The sequence below is a fragment of the Artibeus jamaicensis genome, unplaced genomic scaffold (assembly GCF_021234435.1).
Source record: "Artibeus jamaicensis isolate MK-2021 breed Jamaican fruit bat unplaced genomic scaffold, CSHL_Jam_final contig_525, whole genome shotgun sequence".
Taxonomy (NCBI): Eukaryota; Metazoa; Chordata; class Mammalia; order Chiroptera; family Phyllostomidae; genus Artibeus; species Artibeus jamaicensis.
The window spans coordinates 270167-286390 of NW_026521874.1; the positions used below are offsets into that span (position 1 = coordinate 270167).

At 54.0% G+C, this 16224-nt stretch overlaps 1 protein-coding gene across 2 annotated transcripts in view; it reads left to right on the plus strand.

Moving 5' to 3' along the window:
* The window catches only part of POLE (DNA polymerase epsilon, catalytic subunit), a 40008-nt gene that overhangs the window by 4372 nt on the left and 19412 nt on the right, over positions 1-16224 (plus strand). For both annotated transcript variants that reach the window (XM_037161062.2, XM_053669691.1), the window contains exons 7-26: positions 270-411; positions 523-603; positions 1145-1252; positions 1557-1667; positions 1939-2024; positions 2283-2402; positions 3706-3838; positions 3935-4048; positions 4135-4347; positions 4555-4662; positions 5881-6009; positions 6082-6184; positions 6290-6436; positions 6748-6893; positions 9360-9508; positions 10429-10521; positions 10684-10828; positions 12578-12735; positions 13084-13279; positions 14163-14377. In XM_037161062.2, coding sequence (XP_037016957.2) covers positions 270-411; positions 523-603; positions 1145-1252; positions 1557-1667; positions 1939-2024; positions 2283-2402; positions 3706-3838; positions 3935-4048; positions 4135-4347; positions 4555-4662; positions 5881-6009; positions 6082-6184; positions 6290-6436; positions 6748-6893; positions 9360-9508; positions 10429-10521; positions 10684-10828; positions 12578-12735; positions 13084-13279; positions 14163-14377 — 2697 coding nt within the window. The remainder of the gene's footprint in view (positions 1-269; positions 412-522; positions 604-1144; positions 1253-1556; positions 1668-1938; positions 2025-2282; positions 2403-3705; positions 3839-3934; positions 4049-4134; positions 4348-4554; positions 4663-5880; positions 6010-6081; positions 6185-6289; positions 6437-6747; positions 6894-9359; positions 9509-10428; positions 10522-10683; positions 10829-12577; positions 12736-13083; positions 13280-14162; positions 14378-16224) is intronic.

Sequence of the window (16224 nt, forward strand, 5' to 3'; positions counted from 1 at the left end):
CTGAGCTACACCAGCCGGGGCCTCTTTATTCTTTTAATGGAGGAATAGCCCGTCTCCTGTAAAGTGCACATGTTCTGAGTGTGCGTTGAACTTCCGTGTGTCTGTGCCTGCTGCTCGGCAAAGGTGTCCTCCAGGGTCACCCGTAAGAAGGGCCCATCCTGGTCCTCAGCCACCTTGGTTTAACTTTCGTATTTACTCCCCGTAGGCTGTGCTCTCTCCACCCCAGTCCTCAGGGGGTGTAGCTGAGTAAGCTGTTCTCTATTTTGCAGTGTTCTGCAGCGGGGCAGTGTGATTGTGGATGAAGAAGAAACCTCTAAGAAGACCGCTGACCAACTGGACAACATTGTGGACATGCGAGAGTACGATGTACCCTACCACATCCGCCTCTCCATCGACCTGAAGATCCACGTGGTGAGCAGGCGTGGCTCACGGGCTTGTCCGACAACCGGAGGGTGGACTGAAGGGTAAGTCGGTGGGGAAGCAGGTTCAGAACTCTCCAGTTCATGGCTGCCTGTCCTGCAGGCGCACTGGTACAATGTCAGACACCGAGGGAGTGCCTTGCCGGTGGAGGTCACCCGCCGAGATGACCTCGTCGAACGACCTGTAAGTGCCTTTCGTGTTTCCTCCAGCCCGAGGTACCTGTTGGTTTTCCGAGAGGTCTAAGTCAGTGCTGAAAGGACAGTTTGATTCAAAGGTCTGTTTGCTTCTTTCCCCTGAGTACTTTCTGGAAAGGGTTATAGAGCGATTCTTGTCCTGTAGTTTCTGACCCACGAGTACAATTACACTTGTTCCCATGCTTCCCCAGGTAATGTGGTCTCTGGGCTGGGGTGGGTCTGAGCGATCGAGGGAAGTCGGTAGGAAGAGTTGTGGTGAAAAATGGGTTTGTGACTGGAAGGCCTTGGCTCAGGGACCACTTTGCAATGTCGTTTTCTCAATTCCAAGTTGAAGATGTCTAGGCTTTAATTGCAGTCCAGCCTTTTCTCATGTGTGTTGAGTCGTCATTCCACCAGTGAGTTATGGTCAGCCCTCAGGTGCCTGTCCTGCTTTTAGGGGAACCTTTCCCTGTGGCAACTGGACTCTTGGTTTTAGCAGCTGGTGGTGGGTGTGGTTTGTGACCAATTCACGCTGTGTTTTGTCCCTCTAGGACCCTGTGGTTTTGGCATTTGACATTGAGACAACCAAACTGCCCCTCAAGTTTCCTGATGCTGAGACTGACCAGATTATGATGATTTCCTATATGATCGATGGCCAGGTGAGCTGTGACTTCTAGGGTGTGAGATCCCTGGGAACATAGGCTTTGTCGGGTCCCCAAACCAGAAGTGTCCACCCCACGACTAGTATTTTTTGGGTGAATAGTGAGTGATTAGAATCCAAGAGAGTGTCCTAGCGATCTGTTCTGATACCGGCCATGCTCCCAACCTTCTGGTGAAAGTTTGAGGCGCTCGGCATGTGGGAAAGCTGGGCACCTTCCAGTTGACGCTGTGGTTATGGTGGTTGGGGTTTCTGGGCCAGGGCCGAGAGGCGCGCCTCAGCTCTGTGTCTAATTCATGGGACAGGGCTACCTCATCACCAACAGGGAGATCGTTGCAGAGGACATTGAGGACTTTGAGTTCACCCCCAAGCCAGAGTATGAAGGTCCCTTCTGTGTCTTCAATGAACCCGACGAGGTAAAGAGCTGTCACTGGGAAGTGCCAGCACTGTGGTAAGGTGGAGGGAGAGGCACGCGTGCCCTTCTAAGGCCTCCGTGTGCCTGCAGTCAAGAGCGGCAACTCGCGGGCTCGGGGCTCCCGACGTTGTCTGCGTTCATGGGCAGGCTCCGGTGGGGGACAGAGATGAAGGGCTGCCAGGAGGTGGCTTTTCTAGAACTTGGGAGAGGTACTCGGAAGTAGCTCGAAGAAGGAAAGCAAACCCCTGAGTACTGGGACTCGTTCACTTCAGGTTCATCTAATCCAGAGATGGTTCGAACATATCCAGGAGACCAAACCCACCATCATGGTCACCTATAACGGGGACTTTTTTGACTGGTGAGTCTGATGTCTAATTTGTGAGGGTCTAAAAAGAGCTTGGGAGGGCACATGACATTGTGAATTTACTTAATGCTGCTGAACTGTATGCTGAGAAATGGTGCAATGGAAAAGGGGGGAGGGGAATGGTAGGAGGGTCACGGCTCTGAGGATTCAGTGTGAGGAGCTCCTAGCTCAGTATCGCGGGGGGCGGTCTCCCCTGTCTCTGAGGGGATTAGAACTAACCGCTCCTACGCTTGTCCATCCTCTCATTCCCAGGCCGTTTGTGGAGGCCAGAGCAGCGGTCCATGGACTGAGCATGTACCAGGAGATCGGATTCCAGAAGGACAGCCAGGGGGAGTACAAGGCGCCCCAGTGCATTCACATGGACTGTCTCAGGTAGGCCCTGCAGCTCACCTGGCGACGTGGCAGTGTCTCAGGAGGGCCTTCCATGAGTGCAGTTCCGTCCCGTCCACACCTTCGAAGTGAGGACGGTGGCCTCCGAGAAGCAGCTCCCTCCACTGAGGATAGCAGTTGCAGGCTCTGGCTAGGTGCTGGGATGTGCTGTCTTTTGTCACATACTCATTACAGAGCTCACACCTGCTGAGCATTGGCATCAGGGTCAGGCAGCCAGACCAGAAGGAAAGGCCTGGTGGTGAGGCCCCTCACCTTCCCCACCCGAGCTCAGGTGCAGCAGCCCAGCTCTCTCTCAAAGCACAAGCACTGTGCCTGACAGGCTGGGGTGTCTGGGCCAGGAATAAGCATGGAAAGTGGCCCAGCCTGCTGAGAGGGAGGCCGGAGGGGATGGCGGTCTCGTGGGCCTTCAGTGCCCTGAGGGGAGAGGAGTTTCATCTTGGCCCTCATGTGGAGCCATTGACACATTTAACACTTGGTCCATTACCCTTCTAGCTCTGATGTTACAGCACATAGGCTGCAGGGGAGAGGCCCAGTTGTATTGTGTACAGGAGTGAAGAGAGGGTTGGACTTGGGGAGCTATGGATTTGGGGGGCAGGAGCGCATGAGGCATGGGGAATGCTGGTTCTCAGGGTTGGGTGCGGGCATTCGGGGAAGTGGGGCAGAGCTCAGATCAGGTGGAAGCAGGCCTAAGAGCCCCATCCACGTGGAGACCACAGGACATGACAGTGTGAGCCTGTGGGAGTAGGTGGACTCAAGACAAGTGAGAGAAGAGGTGGGGGCCTCAGGGTGGTGATGCTGAGGGGCCATAGCAGGTATTTGCACAGGTGAGGCCAAGGGAGTTGGGAGAGGACATGGGCAGTAGGAGCTGTGGATCCCAGGGAGACAGTGGTGTCGGTCATGGGGAGGAAGTGGAGACAGGCACGGGGTTGAAGGGCAGGGGATGTCCTTGCTAACATGACCCTGTACGGAGGGGAGGAGCGTTTGACAACGAGGCCGGAGGGGTGGGAGAGCAGGGCAGACCCCAACAGCACTGACAGGACAAGCTGCAGGGGGTTCTGGGAAAAGGCCTGGGTACAGGTTTCTGCCTGCCTACTCCCTATTCTCCATGAAGATGAGGGGGGCCCGGGGGCCTGACCCGGCCTCTCCTATGTTTGCAGGTGTGTCTGTGACAGAGAACCCTTGGGAGTACTGTGCATCTTGCTGTGTATGTCTAGCTTCACCGTCTTTCATGGGTTCCGGGCCCTTCTCAGGATCCCTCTGGTCTTTGCTCTCCTCTCCTTTCCAGGTGGGTGAAGAGGGATAGCTACCTTCCGGTGGGCAGCCACAACCTCAAGGCAGCTGCCAAAGCCAAGCTGGGTTATGACCCCGTGGAGCTGGACCCCGAGGACATGTGCCAGATGGCCACTGAGCAGCCCCAGGTTCATGTGCCATGCTGACTCGGGGGGTCTGGGTGTTGAGGGGGGTTGGCACCTCTGGACGTGCCATCACCCTTATCTCTGATGTTCTCTCCTCAGACTCTGGCCACATACTCAGTGTCAGACGCCGTGGCCACCTACTATCTGTACATGAAGTACGTGCACCCCTTTATATTTGCTCTGTGCACTATTATCCCCATGGAGCCTGATGAGGTCGGTGCCTCTCCTGGGCCTGGGCAGCTGATGGGGATGAGGCTGTGGGATGCTGGTGAGGGCTCACAGCCTGGCGTTTCCTGTAGGTGCTGCGGAAGGGCTCCGGGACCCTGTGTGAGGCCTTGCTCATGGTACAGGCCTTCCATGCCAACATCGTCTTCCCCAACAAGCAGGAGCAGGAGTTCAACAAGCTGACGGATGATGGCCACGTGCTGGACGCTGAGACTTACGTGGGCGGCCATGTGGAGGCCCTTGAGTCGGGCGTGTTCCGCAGTGACATCCCCTGCCGGTTCAGGATGGTACGCCCCTCCTGGGTCTCTTGAGGCTTAGTGGCACCCAGAAGCCATACGGGCTGGAGTAAAGCCTTCACCCATGGGCTTCTCACCCGGCACCCTTTGTCTGGCATGCCCAGGTCCAGGACAGTGCAGTACCCCGACTGAGGTAGGTTGGTTGGTGCTAGGGGGTTTTCCCATCTCATCTGTGTCCCTCTCGGTCATTTACACTAGAACCCTGCCGCCTTTGACTTCTTGCTGCAGCGAGTGGAGAAGACCATGCGTCACGCCATCGAGGAAGAGGAGAAGGTGCCCATGGAGGAGGTCACCAACTTCCAAGAGGTAACACTCGGGAGAAGGGAGTAAGTGTCCCCATGTGCTGCCTTCTGTCAGCAGTGTGCTTGTTGTGCTCCTGCCACGTGCTGCTGCTGAGACCGGTGGCAGAGCGTCTTCTGCTCTGGTCCGTAGGACAAGACAGTGTTGTCACATCGGCAACCTGACTCAGTGAGGGGTAGTTGCACAGGCTCCAGGCACATGGTGTTGGGTCTCATGCCCAGCTAGCTGGAGGGTCAGGAGGTCCTCCTCGCTCTCCGAGAGGAAGGACTCGTGTGTCTACACTCTTGTGCAAACCCTGGTCTGTGCTGAGCCCTCCTCCTGAGTCTGGTCTGGTCCGTCCAAGGGCCCATGTGACCCCACCACCACCAGTAAGAGTCTGGGCGCTGGGTTCCTAGGTGCTTCCCTAGGAGACGGCCACACGTGTCTCGCAGTTAAGTGCTGGGAGGATGAAGCTCATCCCAGCCTCACCACACACGCGTTTCCCCTTGGCTGACTGAGGTCCGTGTCCTTTTCACTGTGAGTCACCAGACCCGGGGCGGTCCTGGGGACCTGACATAGGGCCCAGCCTCTGCCAGGGCACCCACCCAGCTCCCTGTTCTCTGATTTCATGTGGTTCGCTTATCATTTTTGCACTCTGGGTATAATGCAGAAGCTCAGTTCTGTATTTACAGGGACAGTTTTCATATTTCATGTAGAGTTCCTTAGCTGTTTGGTATCGGGAGGGTTTTTAGGCTAACAACCATTGTGGAAACAGAATCTGATACATTGGTTTATAAGGTCCAGTTGGAGGCAGTCTAGCACCACGGTTCAGAGCTTGATGTTTGGTCAGAGCCCATGCTAACCTTCAAGCCTTCTCATTGGTCAGATGAGGGGTTGCTGGGTGAGAGACAGCGTGTCACATGCCTGCATCTCGAGGGCTCACAGGGTACTCAGGAAAGGTGGCCAGGTCCCATTCTTGCTGGCAGACAGGCCATACTGTGCAAGGCCACAGACAGTCTTGTGCAGTTTTCTCCCAACCCCCACATCTTCTGGGATGGCGGCTTCTGCTTCCCATGAGGCTGTCCTCATTAGGGCTCTGCTCTTTCTTGCAAGCTTTCTGCACCTCCAGGGCCTGGCATTGGTAGCTTCCATCCATCCAGGTTCTGTGGTGCCTTGTTTGTTACTCTGTAGTCTCCAATTTTTATCTTAGTCATCAGCCTCCACCTCTGTCCCCCTTTTCTGTAGGTGTGCGATCAGATCAAGAGCAAGCTCACCTCACTGAAAGATGTTCCTAACCGTATTGAGTGTCCCCTTATCTACCACCTGGATGTGGGGGCCATGTACCCAAACATCATTCTGACAAACCGCCTGCAGGTAAGACAGATTCCTGCATCAGATGGGCTTCCTTCTGCCTGACCCCTGATTGACCTCCCGTCCTCTCCGTAGCCCTCTGCCATGGTAGACGAGGCCACCTGTGCAGCCTGTGACTTCAACAAGCCCGGGGCAAACTGCCAGAGGAAAATGGCCTGGCAGTGGAGGGGCGAGTTCAGTGAGTGCCTTCCTGGGGTGTTGTGGGGCGCGGGGTGTTGCCCAGCGGGAGGCTGGAGGGCTGGTCTTTGTCACAGACTCTTTTCCCGCCCGTCATCCCGCCTAGTGCCGGCCAGTCGCAGCGAGTACCATAGGATCCAGCACCAGCTGGAGTCAGAGAAGTTCCCTCCCTTGACACCCGAGGGTCCGGCCCGGGCCTTTCATGAGCTGTCCCGAGAGGAACAGGCTAAATACGAGAAGAGAAGGCTGGCAGGTGAGCGGCCTGGACTTTGGGCCTCTGTTGGGCTGTGTGGGTACGGCATGGCCTGGCCTCAGTGAACTGGTTACTGCAGCAGATCAGGTCACGGTGGCCTTGCTTCTCCTGGAAGCTGCCTTTGTGTTCCTCCTGCAGCGCTCAGGCGCTCAGCTCCTTCCTCCGGCCTTGGGGCTGCCCCTTCTTTGGTGGGGTACGCCAGCCTCAGAGAAAGCTGGTTTGTTGCCCTCTGTTGCACCCTGGCTTCCTTTGGCTGTCTCCTGTGTGGAGTCTCAGGTCCTCCTACCCCACCCCCTGGCATTGTACCCCAGATTACTGCCGCAAGGCGTACAAGAAGATCCACGTGACCAAAGTGGAGGAGCGCCTGACCACCATCTGCCAACGGGAGAATTCCTTCTACGTGGACACCGTGCGTGCCTTCCGGGACAGGCGCTACGAGTTCAAAGGTCTCCACAAGGTGGGTCTCCTTTCCTCAGACGCAGAGCCTCACTGGGCTCTGTCTGGACAGTCGTGTGTGTACAAATATCTCAACTTCCTGCTTCTGGTTCTCGTGTGTGCATTCCCAGGAGTGAGGTTGCTGGGTCAGCTGGCGATGGGAACTGCCAGACCATCTAACTCCTGAGTTACTAATTCATCACGTCAGACAAGTACTGACAGTGTAGTGACTGCCTTCTTCAAAGTAAATGAATAACCAGCACATAGTAGACACTCAACAAGTGTCTTAAGTCTTTTGTTCTTTAAGTAGCAAACATTTAAAATCATTTTTTTCTCACATTAGATGGGGAACTTCCTGAAATACTTCTGGTCTCTCCATTTCTTTTTTTTAAGATTTTATTTATCTTTAGAGGGGAAAAAAAGGAGAGGGGGAGAGAAATATCAATGTATGGTTGCCTTTCGTGCGTCCCCTGCTGGGAACTGGCCTGCAACCCAGGCATGTGCCCTGACTGGGAATTGAACCACAGTTGTTTGATTCGCAGGCCTGTGCTCAGTCCACTGAGCTACACCAGCCAGGGTTCTCCATTTCTTTATCAGTTGCTTTTACCAGGGACTCCTGAATAGCTCTCATCCCCCTAAGTCCGCTTAATAGAGACACAGAACAGGCCTGGCTCCTCATCCTAGGACACTGGCCTCAGGAGGTCAGTGACAGTGTCCCAAGCCCTCCCCACGGCCTCTGTTGGCAAAGACTTGCTTCATCACATGGACCCAGTGGAGCTGAGCTGCCAGTGAAGCCTCGCCAGCTGTGGGGGCCGGGTATCACCACGTGCCCCCCTCTGCTGGCATATGGAGGGTTACCATGGCCCAGCCTTCATGATCTGAAGCCTTCCAGTCTGAAATAAGTTCTATAGAGCCTTTGGTTCATCAGCACGTTTATTAAGTGCTGGAATGTACCACTCTTTCTTTTTTCTTTTTTTTTTTTTAAGATTTTGTTTTTTAGACAGAGGGGAAGTGAGGGAGAAAGAGAAACATCAGTGTGTGGCTGCCTCTCGTGTGCGCCCTACTGGGGACCTGGCCTGCAACCCAGGCATGTGACTTGACTGGAAATCGAACCGGCCACCCTTTGGTTCCCAGACCAGTGCTCAATTCACTGAGCCACACCAGCCAGGGCTGTACCACTCTTCTAATACAGAAAATACGGCAGCCCAGGAGGTGAGGTGAAGTGTTCTGCAATAAAGCAGCATGTCACTTACCTGGCTACCGTGACTGCCTCTAACTTAGCAAATGGGGAAGAAAGGCAGCTCAGGGAGGAAGTTGAGGTGCCTGAGTGCCTGTGCCCATCACCCTCCCCGAGGTCATCCTTTCAGGGGGCAGTTCTGTGGCTTTTGACTAGAAACGACGTAATGGCCACCACAGAGATGAGGACATGTCTGCTGCCTCCCAGCATGGTATAATATCTGGCAGGCAGTGGTGGCCCTTAGATTCTGGCTGATGAGCGTATCACTCTCCTGAGGGGTTGCTGCCAACGGTGTGCACTTGGGTCCCTGCCTGTCAGCGTGTCTGAGCTCTGTTGTCTGAGAACCCCTGGGATACAGCTTGTCAGTGTGTCAGGTAAGAGAGGGACTGGAATCACAGGGCCGCACTGGAACCTGGGGCTCTGTAGGAGCGAAGCTCCTGCCTCTGGTGCTGCTCTTCAGATGTGCATTTCACCTGCTCCCCCAGGTTCTCGCTGTCAGGTCCTGGGCTGTGTTCTGGGAGGTTGAAGCTGCCCCAAGTCTGAGGTGTCCAAGCAGGTTGTTGCTGTAATGGAGTATCTTCTAGTCCTGGGCCTCACAGGAAATGAAAATGGAGCATGGACGTACTCCTATGTGTTTGAAGTCCGTATAGGACATTGGCCACACACAGGGCAGTTCTAGATTAAAGGTGAACCAGGACACCTGAGAACCCCACACGTTGTTGTGGCCTGGCTCCTGAGCTGGAGTTGTGCAGACCCAGTGGGACAAGTCAGTATCGTATCCATGATAGGTTTCTCTCTTTTCTATATTTTACTTATTTTTAGAGAGAGAGGAAAGAAGAAAAACATTGATGTGCGAGAGAAGCATAGATTGGTTGCTTCCTGCACAGCCCCAACCGGGGATCTTTTGGTTCGCAGGCCAGGACTCAATCCACTGAGCCACGCCAGCCAGGGCCGTGGCAGGTTTCTCTGGGGCAGTAGTAGCGTGGTGGTTATGTGGGAACATGTCCTTGTCCTTGGAAACTCTGTGCCGTGGTGTTTGACATCTACAACATCAGTGGGAGTGCTGAGAGAGAGAGAGAGGATGCGATAAAGCAAACATGGCAAAATACCACCAATGTCCTTCTGGGACAGCCACCTACAATCTTCATTTTGTTTGTGCTTAACTTTTCTTTACATTTACAGTTTCCAAAATAGAACCTTAGCAATGGCTGTAGAATGTGAGCGGTGATCTAGGAGGTGTGTGTGTTCCAGGTGTGGAAAAAGAAGCTCAGCGCAGCTGTGGAGGCCGGCGACGCAGCCGAGGTCAAGCGCTGCAAGAACATGGAGGTGCTGTATGACTCCCTGCAGCTGGCACACAAGTGCATCCTCAACTCCTTCTACGGCTACGTCATGCGTAAAGGGTACGCTCCTGCCCGGGCACTCCCTGGGCCATGGGACAAGTGAAGGGACTAGAGAGGAGGGAGCACAGTGCCTCGGGGCCTGCATCCAAAACGCGGCTGAGTGTGCTGAGGCAGGGTAGGGGTGAGGGCCACACCAGCTCGTGGGTCTGGGGAGCACCGCTGAGCATGTTCATCTGAACAGCCTGGGCAGGAGATGGCAATTTATTTGTTTCTGTCCAACACACGAGACTTAGGGAATGTCATCACTGGGGCCGCGGAGACAGTTGCTCGGCGATTGCTAGCGGCACCATGGCCCTGATGAGTTGTTTGAGAGGCTGAGTGCAGGGTAAGGGGGAGCCAAGTGGAGGCTGCTCCTGGGGTTGGGTGCTGCAGGGAGGGTTGCCAGGGCAGATCTGGAGGGAAAAGGCAGTGGATGGCACAGGGTTCGAGAGAGGGTCATTTCGTTTATTTGTGTTGCTTTTTAATGGTAGGGGGGCTGGGCAGAGAGCAAGACTAGAACTGGAGCAGTTTCAGGGGCAGGAGGCACCTCTGGCTGAAACGAGGTACAGGAACAGTGAGCCAGGTGGGCTGGCGGGAAGCTGAAGGTGACTGCAGGAGTGTTTTCCCTGAGAAGTTGGGGGTGCACACAGATTCGGAAGAGTGGAGAAGGCTCACAGAGCACCGGCCATCTGGACTGGTATAGAGAGTCCCCTGAGGCAGAGGTTGTAACCTATTGTGTTGCCTCCTTCCAGAAATTTCCAGAGCAGAGACCTATCACCTGAAGTAGAGACAGAAAGGTCCTCATCACGGAGCTAAATCCCCTCTTAGTCCTTTCAAGCTCCAGAGTCCCCTTCTTGGTGTCCTTCTCTCCCTCTTCGGACCTTTCCTAATGACCCTGTGGAGGGAACCCCGCCACCTACAGCTGTGACTGTCCTTCCCAGGGCCCGCTGGTACTCCATGGAGATGGCCGGCATCGTCTGCTTCACGGGAGCCAGCATTATCACCCAGGCTCGGGAGCTGATCGAGCAGATTGGGTGAGGCTACCGTGGGGAGGGCCGAGGTGGGAGGGAAAGGCCGGTGAGGATGGAGTGGGAAAGTGGGAGGGCTTCGTCCACGGTCAGGACTTGGCATTGGCTTGTTGCTACACGGGCCACAGTCCAGCGAGTCCGTGGCCTCAGTGGTCCGTTTCTCTGAAGGAGGCCTTTAGAGCTGGACACAGACGGGATCTGGTGCGTCCTGCCCAACAGCTTTCCTGAGAACTTCGTCATCAAGACGACTAGCACAAAAAAACCCAAGGTGACCATCTCCTACCCCGGGGCCATGCTAAACATCATGGTCAAGGTAAGCCTGGGTTTCTAGCAGCACCACTGTGATGTGGATTTGGGAGAGGGGACTCACTCCATCCACCTTCCTGGTTTCAGACTGGGCATCTCTGCCTTCAAGCTGTGCTCTCTAGCCTGAGGACGTGTGCAGAAAACCCTGTCCTCAAGTTACTTGGATGTGTTTCTGTTCTGCAGCACAGCACCCAGACTTTAAGCTTTTTATTTTGGAATAATTTTCAATCTACAGGACAATTAAAAACCGAACAGAGAATTCCTTTGTATCCTTTAGCCAACTTCCCCTAACGATAACATAGTCTATGAACCATGGCGTAGTCGTCAGAGTTGAGGGGCTCAGGTTGACACAAAGCTGTCACTCAGCTAGGCTTTGTTCGGATTTCTCAGTTTTTGCCAGACCTTGTGCTGCATGCAGTCGCCCTTCCCAGGCCCCTCCAGCCTGGTGGTCCCCCGTCTTTCCAGCCTGTCCTGACCGGGACCCTTCCATAAGCTCCGGTCGGGCATCTTGTGACTACCACTCAGTTTGGATTTGTCTGCTTTTCCTGGGTTATTACACTGAGGCTACTTAGGTTTTTGGAGGAGCACCACAGAGGTAATACGTCATGTAGCACTGTCCGCGCGTGGTGTCTGGATCTGAATTCTGGTCACTAGGCAAGGCTGCCCGCCTCCCCATGGTCTTATTCTGGGATCGGGTCCCTCTCTCTACCACACGTCAAAGTACCACAGAGCCTGCGAGCGGAGCTTCTGAGACGGCACGTGCCCACTGCTCACACACAACCGCTGACGTCGGTGTTGTCTGTGCTGGTTCCATTTCCCTTCCTCCTGTTCCTTGTCCATTGGAACCCTTCCCTCCACTTCCTTCCTTGCTACCGATCACCTGGCTGTGTGTTTATGTCCATGTGGGCTTGTGGGCGTGGTTCCGGGCTGTAATACACCGCTGTCTCACGTTCGTGGCTCAGCTTCCTCCCCTGGCCACTGGGCTCCTTCGTGTTCACCCCCATGTCCCTGGGACGTGCCAGTTGTGTGGTGTGGGAGCTGGGTTTTTTGGAGCACTTTCTTACTTCCTGGTAATATAAGACACTCCAGCCTCATCTCGCATTTTCCTGTTCCAACCCTGGAATCAGCATTTCTCCAAGGAGCCCGGTTCTTTTTCCTGGGGATGGTGCAGCAGTGTTCGTACACCTTTGCTTTTGTGCTCCATCTTACACTCCCTGCTCAAAGCAGGGTTTCCAGTTACTTACCCCAGTCCTTCTTCCCCAGCCCATCAGTGGGGTTCTGTCATCCATCAGGAATACTGTTGGGTTTTTCTGTCCATCTGCAGTTCCTCTTGGGGTCGCCCAACAGCCTGGCTGAATGTTTGCTTGTTTGCCCACAGTGACGCTGACTCCCTAGAGTGCAGTCCTGTGCAGTCACGTGTCCCCACCGCAGAGCCACACAGCAGCTCCAAACCGAGTTCCCCAGTGCTGCCCTCCCACCCTCACACCTGGTGCCCCACTATGTTCTCGTGTGGCCATTTCACCTTTCCCAGAGTGTCCTGCACGTGGAAATGTCTGTATCTCTGGACTCAGCAGAATGCACTTTGGTTCATCCACACTGGACGTGTGTCAGAACTTGGTCTCTCTTGTTTGCTCAGTGGTGTTCGTTGTACAGAAGACCTCATTTGCTGATTGTCCACTGCTCGGAGGGGCAGCCGGTCACGTCTAGGCCTGGACAGTAACGAGTGAGGCTGCCCCTCTTTGTTCTGATTTTGCAGGAAGGCTTCACCAACGATCAGTATCAGGAGCTGGCCGAGCCTTCCTCACTCACCTATGTGACCCGCTCAGAGAACAGCATCTTTTTTGAAGTTGACGGACCCTACCTTGCCATGATCCTTCCAGCCTCTAAGGAAGAGGGCAAGAAACTGAAGAAGAGGTAGGAAAACCACGGCCTCTGTGCTTGGGAAAGGAAACGGATGCGTTAGATTTAACGACCTGGCCAGGAAATGTACCAGGAGCCAGGACGGGGACAGACCTCAGTTCTGTCTTTCGTCCTTTTTGATTCAGTTTGGGCAGCTGTTGTCAACAGTGATGCCACCAGCTCTGTTTACCACCTGTTGGTTTCCGGTACCACAGGCTGCAGGCCCTTTAGTGTTTTTTATGTTGGAGAGAAACCACAGGGTATTTGCTACCGGGTGGATGCAAGAAATGAGGCGGGTCAGATGGCAGTGAGGGTCAGCCATCGTCGCAGGCTCGGTCATGGCTGTGCTCACTGTGCTTCTAGGTACGCTGTGTTCAACGAGGACGGCTCCCTGGCGGAGCTCAAGGGCTTTGAGGTAAAGCGCCGCGGGGAGCTGCAGCTCATCAAGATCTTCCAGTCATCCGTGTTCGAGGCCTTCCTCAGGGGCAGCACCCTGGAGGAGGTGTATGGCTCTGTCGCCAAGGTGGCTGACTACTGGCTGGATGTGCTGTACAGCAAGGTGAGGTCACCGCCCCCACCTGGCTTCGAGGATCTTACGGGAAGAGGGACCCAGAACAGATGAACTTGGGGCTAATGCTGATGAAATCCGAAGACTTGCTGAGCGCCGGTGCCTCCCAGAGTCTCCCTTGCTTCTGTATTTAGTGGCAGGGTTCTGTGAAGGAGACAAGTAGCGTGATGAGAAAGGACTTTAATAGAAATATTTGCCAACATCACATCAGATTTGATTCGTATTAAGTCTTGGTCAGTCCTATAAACGCACACACAGTTTCTACAGCCTGAATGACGGTGTTGGCACATCTTCAGTACACCTCCTGGATTTTGTCATTGTTCCCGCACTGCCCTGTAGTGTTTGTATTTCATCGAGTTCATGTGGGTTCATATACAGAGCTAGTTGTCTACTGTTGAGTATCAGGTAGGCCTCAGATTTCCACTGTGGTAAATAGCGTTGCATCAGACATCTTTGTACAGACGCCTTTACCTTTCCTGCATTGTTGACTAGGAAGAGGTTTGTGGATGCAAGGAATACTGGAATATTCTGGGACATTGACTCCCTTTGTGGGTGTCTGGTTCTTGACATGCCTTGTTCTGTATAGAGCTGACTCACACAAGAGTGAGCACCAAGTGAGAAGCACATGTGGTGAGCTTCCAAGTCTTACAGGCTGTGAGGGCAGGAGGTCAGGGACATGTGCGCAGGAACATTAACAACTGTGAAGGCTTTGTGTTTGGTTTTAAAATCTTGCTGTGCTTGGTATGAGGCAGTCCTTAGAATTACACTACGTCTTCAGCTTATCCACTGGGAAAAGCGATTCCACAGGGAGAAGTCCCAGGTGAGCTGGGGACGCTCCGTTACCTCCGTACAGCGTTCTGTCTGTTCTCTCCAGGCAGCCAACATGCCCGATGCTGAGCTCTTCGAGTTGATCTCTGAGAACCGTTCCATGTCTCGGAAGCTGGAAGATTATGGGGAGCAGAAGTCTACATCCATCAGCACAGCCAAGCGCCTGGCCGAGTTCCTGGGAGACCAGATGGTGAAGGATGCGGGGCTGAGCTGCCGCTACATCATCTCCCGGAAGCCCGAGGGCTCTCCTGTCACAGAGAGGTGAGGACTTCCAGGGTGACGAGGGACTGGGCCCCGCAGGACCCCATAGCAAACTCAGTGAGCCTGATCGCCAGGAGCCCCAGGGGACGTGGGTTTATGGAGTATCAGGTACCACGGGCCCCGTTCAAGGTCCTGTCGCACCCTCAAGGACACTGGTGCACCCTGGCTGGGGAGGTGACGGTGGCGTGCCTCACGGGTGCTCCAGCACATTGCCACTGCCACATGTCCCTGACCTCCTGGCCTCGTGCCCCCAACAGCCTGTAAGGTTTGTTTAGCTCTCGAGCACTGTGTGTGCTTCCCTGCTTGGTGCTCGGTCTCATGTGAATCAACTCTATACAGAGCAAGGTATGTCAAGAACCAGACGCCCGCAAAGCAAAGGGAGTCAGTCAGCATTCCAGAAAGGGCGTCCTCCAGCTTCTGGAGCACATCAAGGCAACGGCAAATGACTGCTGTGGCAGCACCTAGTCCTGGTTACAGACTTCAGGGTCGACAGAGCAGTTCTCCCATCATCCCGTGCTCCTTGGGCTGTTGGAGCTGAGCAAGGGCTGCACAAATGAGAACGCAGTGGATCCAAGGCATGCGTGTCGCTGTGGGGGGCACACGCACAACCGTGGCGACTTGGGGAAGTGAGCACCATTAGGAAAAGCTGTAACAGAGACGGCTGCTGCAGTGCTGCCTCCGTGACGAGGTGTGTCCTTGCCTGGATTCTAAGCGACCCTGTGACTTGCTATGACACGGGGAATGTGGCAGAAGTGACATGTGACCTCTGACACCAGGTCACAGGAGGCCTCGTGGTTCTGCTCTGACCTCTTGTTTTCCTGGTGTGGCCAGAGAGGCCCAGACCATGGAACCTGAGACACTATGTGCAGCGGGAGACCATAGCTGTGAGGGGGTCTACCACAGCCACACGGTGACCCCAGACAAGAACACTTAAATTACAGACTCATAAGCAAAAAAGTGGTTATTTCAACCCATCAGGTTTTGGAGTGATTTGTAATACAGCAGTAGATAACTGATAAAGCCCGAAACTTCAACAGTCAGTGTTCTCACCTATGCTCGGAATACCTGCAAGGAAGTAAAAAATGAATTAAACACAGCAACTATTTTCTTAAAAAGAAAACCCCAGTCAAAAATGGAATTGATATAAGGCCAAAATAGGTTATATACAGAGTAAAATAAAGAATTCTTATATATCAGTAAGAAAAAGGCAACCCAGAGAAAAAATGAGGAACAGGAATGGCAGTTCACAAATGATGAAATGATGGCCAGCACATGGGGAGTTATTCCGATGCACAGTAGTCAGGAGATGCACCTGTTGGCCGGAAACAGACAATCCACTGATACCAGTTGCCGGTGACCATGTAGACCAGCGTTCACAGTACACACGGGACTGAGAGTGACAGACACTTTGGAGAGAAACCAATACATGGTAAAGGAGAGTACCCCTGACTCACTGCAGTCAAGCACTTCTGGGGACAAGTCCTGCACAACTGCTGTGTTTGCACTGTGTTGAGCAGCGAAATTTAGGGCCCTCACAAGTGTCCTTGAGGTCACGTGGATAAGTGTATTTTTTTTATAGAAGGAGATGCTGTACAGGAGTTGGAGTGACTTGTGGCTACATTCCAACACCAAGAGTTCAAAAATAGCAAGTCGAAGGTGATGTGTACAGCTCAGCACCTCTGTATGAAGTTCACAGATACGGAAAACATTCGTGTGCTCGTGGATACACACGAACAGCAGTGGTATAAAGACGTGCCCAGGAGCAAGGACAAGGACCGAGCTTCCTTCTCCGTGGGGAGAGTCAGCAGGGCTGCACGGGGTGGCTTTGTCCTCCTCTCTGCTTTTTC